This window comes from Henckelia pumila, chromosome 2 (assembly GCF_033568475.1).
Source record: "Henckelia pumila isolate YLH828 chromosome 2, ASM3356847v2, whole genome shotgun sequence".
NCBI classification, from domain to species: domain Eukaryota; kingdom Viridiplantae; phylum Streptophyta; class Magnoliopsida; order Lamiales; family Gesneriaceae; genus Henckelia; species Henckelia pumila.
This window is the reverse complement of record NC_133121.1, coordinates 96,097,922-96,103,058: the sequence shown is the minus strand read 5'-3', so window position 1 is coordinate 96,103,058 and position 5,137 is coordinate 96,097,922. Positions and strand designations below refer to the sequence as shown.

The window sequence follows — 5,137 nt, the reverse complement described above, 5'->3', positions numbered from 1 at the left end:
TAATATTACATATATATTTTATATTTATATATATGTATGTATATTTTAAATATACATATATATATATATATTATGGCGGGGCGGGTCTGAGGTGGGTTTGGTCAAACCCGAGACCCGCTTGTGGACCCGCTTTGGCGGGTCTAGACCCGATCTATTGCCATCCCTATTAAACACTCAATTAGCTAAAGTACTCCAACTCTAAAAACTAATTTCTCTTACATTTCGTTTCTACTATTTTTGTTATTTGTTACAAGTAAAATAGATATACTTTTTTCTTTCAGTATATATCTGGACGTGTATGATCGACCGACCTTTTGATTCAGTGTATAATTATATTGTTTCGGTCATTAATTATCGCTTTCGGCTATGAATTTAACAAAGCCAGGAAGGGGACGAGGAAAGATGAAAGCTGCAGACGTGAGATGCTTTTTAAAACCATTCCTCATCTCTAACTTCTTAGTGAAAAGAGAAAATCTAGATTCTCTCAAGCCTCAATATTACATGTATCTTATTAAAAGCTAAAAAAAAAACATTCTTATTCAGGAGAAACGACCACATCTACTAGTCCCTTCAGTTAACTTTGGTAAAAGATGTGAGTTGCCTGAAATGCGCCCAAGGCTTGTCCCACACAACAGCCTCGTAGTTGGCCGTCTTGTTTCCAGCGGCCCCGTCGTTGGCGGTAATGACCAATTTGTAATTCATTCCCTCCACAACTTGGCTTTCACCCTTCACCACCTTCACAAACAGCAACTTGGCGCTGTTCTTGTTGTGCTCATCCACCGCGAATCTACTGATTTCCAACACAAGCGGCGAGTTCAGGTCCTTGATAGGCTGCCAACTGCCCGCGAGGGCGCTGCGCGAGACGGCGGAGACTTGGTGATGAAACGAAGCCACCAGGATCAGGAGGACCAAGGAGAGAAGAGGGCGAGATTTCAGTTCCATCTTTAATCTCTTTTTGTCTTGTCTTAGTTTTCTTTCTTGTGTTGTGTGGAAATGAAGAGTAATCTTTATGTGTTTATATAGCTACACAACAAATGCTTCATGTGCCTCATTTAATATATATTTTGGTAGGTCATAATATATTCGTAACAAGATTACAACGATAGTTTCATTACGTATGCAATATTTGGGAACTATTTTGCACATAAGTCGATTAACAAACAAATCATGCATAATATGCCATCAAATTATAGAGATTTTGATATTTTATAGTGCTTTTCGTAATTAATTAATCTTTCACATAGATATGGAATTGATGATTTTATAGATGCGTTGTTTAGACAGTTGAATTAAGATTATGTTTGGATGGATGAATACAAATCAAAAGGTTGTATGCATAAATTTTAAATTAATTAATCTTCGCATATTTAAATTAAGTTTGCATTTGGATTGATGGATTTTCAGATTCATGAATTTTAATTATATTTTTATTTTTTACCATAAAACAATAGATTAAATATATTTTTACTTATTTAAACATTAATAATGCAAAATAGAATAAATTTTAAGTGATACAATTATTAAATGAATTAATTGAAATTCATTCTAATTAACATGAAATATTATTTAACATATAACTGTGAATTTTGAAATTCATTCTAATTAACATAAAATGCATGTAAGAGTGAATTTGAAGTTTATATATTACTTATTTTAAAAAATGCATTTGATCATTTTTTAACTTAAAATGCTAAATTTATTTTAATAAAATATTTTTAAATTTGAGAATAAATGTTACAATTGTCATTTTATCATTTATTTATTTATTCTAATTAATTTAATTTTTAACTTTTCTCATAAATTTAAAATATTTATTATTGCATTTATTTATTTTAATAAAATATTTATTATTTAATAAAAAAATTTAAAAAAGTGTTTCAACGGGTGGACAGAATCATTTAAAAAAAAAACACAAAAAATAGAAGTTAAAGTTGAAATGGTCCGAACATTTCCTACTCAACACAAATGGCTTCCCTACAACGGAGGTTGTAGGGAGGACATTTGTGTTTGGAGGACATTTGGAGAAATGCCCCTTCCAAATGTCGACCTTCACTGTGTATACCCAAAAACTTTATTTAAAAAATTGTGGACTTGAAATCCCTCGATTTTTTTTAATTCGTTGTGTTAAACAAGTTAAAATTTTAAAGCATTGGATATGCTTGTTATTAAGATTTTGGAGCTAAAGTAAATTTTACTTAATTCTAATTAAAATGGATCAACTGTGAAAAAAATTATTAGAATGAGTAAAAATTCATATAGAACTATCGGTGTCTAATATCTAAGGTTCCTGAAATAATTTTTTGGTGTCATTTTGGCTGTTTTTCAAAAGCATAATAATTTTGCCTAGTTTTGGAAAAATATTTTTTATTTCCCAAATGGGAAAAACTTCAGGCTTCAAGTCTTCAACTCTTAATTGTTCCTTTTTTCTTTTTCCTTAATTTCTGCTTTTAGCTACTTTAATTACCTAATTAATTTAAAATTTACACTTTAATTTTATAGGGTAGATCACTCAACTAACCTTATTGGTATTACTTTAATCATAAATTTAATTTTATATGATTTGTCACGTCAATAATATATCATTAATTACGTTCATATGTACAGATATGAACCATTTGATATATGCATAGTTTGAGTATTACCCTTAAACACTAATCGGTTTTAGATAGTTTTTTTGGTTTTACTTGTCCCAGTTTATTATTATTGGTTCGGTATATAATATTAAATTTCAACGATAGTTCTTGTGGCTACTGTTCTGATTCATGGAGGGTCATCTGACTATTATTTGAACATTATTTTATTTACTCCTACGCTATCCCATAAATTTTGGATGATAGCGTCTAATTAGTAATTAATCATTTGGGGATAATTCCTAAATATATCCTTCTAGTTTCGTTATTGAGCCAATTATATCCTTTTTATTTTTCGTATCCTGAAAATATCCCTTTTCAATTAAAAAGTGTCTCGAACATGTCCTTGAAACTAAATAATACCTATTCTGCCCTTTATTTCCCAATTTTATTAAAGTTATGCATAAGCCCATCATGCTTTCGTAAGATTAATGAAAATTAAATACCTCTTTGACCATAGTGTCGTCGGGTCATACCTGCCGAGTTTTACGAAGTGCTCCTCACACTCAACCTCGCAGTCGCAACAAATGGTTTCTCCACAAGCTCCTTCAACGACACCCAGCATAGCCTTAATTCGTTTTCTACCTTAAGGCGTATGGTATATAAAATTAATTATAAAATATAAACATGGATTAACAAGAGACTTAGGAAATTTATTCAGACAACATATTATTACATAAATCAACCTCCTTTGAAGAGGAGGAGATAACTAGTTTAGCTACTCATAGTAGCCTTGTTCTTGAAATACATAAAACAGAAATTTAACACAAACTCAGAAAGAGAAATATTACAATAATTTTTATTTCGTAAGAAAACTGAAGGGCATGATCGATGTCTTCAGGTTCCTTAAAATCTTGTATTTATAGCCGAAGTTCCACTCGTTTCACCGAGAAACTTCAGAGAATCTTACAGCTGTCTTGAATTCTTTATGTCATTATTGATGGAATCTTTTGCTAGTGGGAGAGTCACATGCCCGATGGCATCTTTTACTAGTGGAGGAGTCACATGCTTGACTTTTTCTTTTGGATTTATTATCCTCACATGCCTTCTTTATTGTTGTCGGGGCATCTTTTGCTTTTGCAGTGGGCCCCTGGGAAAACGCGGTTTTGGTGGTCCCTGTCCACCTTTGCTTGTCTCGGAAAAATCTTTTCGATTCGTTCGGGGTTTGAAGGTTTTTTCAAATTCTGGCTCCTTCTGGTTTGGACATTCTGGGCAGATATTCTCTGACCATCTTCCGATATGAGCCATGTTACAAAATTTTCGGCGAGTTTCTTCCCCCCCCCCCCCGCCGTTAGCTTGTTGTTCCACAAAAAGTTCCTCTTCTTTTCGAAGAGTTCTTCAGCAAAAGTCGTAGTTTTTCCTGTCATTGTGTTTAATAGGAATGATCCGTTCACAGAATTTTGATAAAATTTGAACGGAAACTTGACCTTATCCATCTCGGTGAGACAAACCCAAATGCCCCATTCCCTTCTGGTTGAGATTTCATTTTCTCCAAAAGTGGACACCAATGGTATTTCTTCAGATATAGGATCCTTTATAAATCTTTGATTATTCATGTCAGGTCTCCTTAGCTTGATGAAATGAAAGGGTTCGTGTGATCCTTTCCCTGTTGGTTCTGGAGCTGCACTTAAGAAGTATAACTCGAGCACATCTCCTCTGGACAAATGATCATTATTTGCCCATGTTTCTTGGACTGCTTCCTGAATCTATTTTGGTAGTTGTGATATTTCCTGGAAGCCTGGTGAAGTTATATAAACTGAGCCTAGAGCCCCAAATTCACACCATAGCTTTACATCCTTAGGATTTACATTGTTTTTTAGCCAAACCCTTGGATATATTCCTGCAATATCAACCCTGCAAGTGATCGGGTTGATTTCACTTCTTGTGCTTAATTTCTCCCATCTTTGTTGATAAACCTGAAATGGATAAATGACAGCTGGGTTAGTATCGATCTTAGATTTGCCCTTGTCGGTGTGGGACCTAAGATTGATCTCTTTCTCTTTTACCCCAGAGGCGGAGGATTGACTTGATGAGTTATCATCATCAATTGTTGTTTTATCTAGATCATCAAAAGCTGATGATAGATTAGCGCTTGTTTCTTGAGTATTAGAATCCTCAACATATTGTTTTACAACCGGTGGCTGTATTTCTTGTTCTTGTAAAACCAATGGTTTTAACATTTCTTGTTTTTGAGAAACCAGTGGATTTTCTATGGCAAACATAATTGGCCCTTGAATAGTATCCCATAGTTGAGTTTGAGCTTGCATACATCCTGTGATTCGATTGGATACTTTGATCCGGTCAGCTTGTTGTAACCTGCCCGCCATATCGGCACTTAGGACAAGCTGGTTGAACTCGGTTTGAAGCAGCCCAAGGTGTTCCCTGAGATGCCTCTGCATTTTCATGATGGAATCTACGTCACTTCCTTCCATCTCTTGTTAAGAAATCTGCAAGAATATTTTCATGAGATTTAATAATAACAATATCAAAAATATAATTTTGACATA

At 33.6% G+C, this 5,137-nt stretch overlaps 1 protein-coding gene across 1 annotated transcript; it reads right to left on the bottom strand.

The window, feature by feature from the left end:
• Positions 1 to 557: 557 nt before the first annotated feature.
• Positions 558 to 970, bottom strand: LOC140885243 (cysteine proteinase inhibitor 1-like). The gene has a single exon (XM_073292189.1). It carries the CDS (start codon positions 940 to 942, stop codon positions 571 to 573), a length of 372 nt encoding a protein of 123 aa, XP_073148290.1. The 5' UTR covers positions 943 to 970; the 3' UTR covers positions 558 to 570.
• Positions 971 to 5,137: the final 4,167 nt, after the last annotated feature.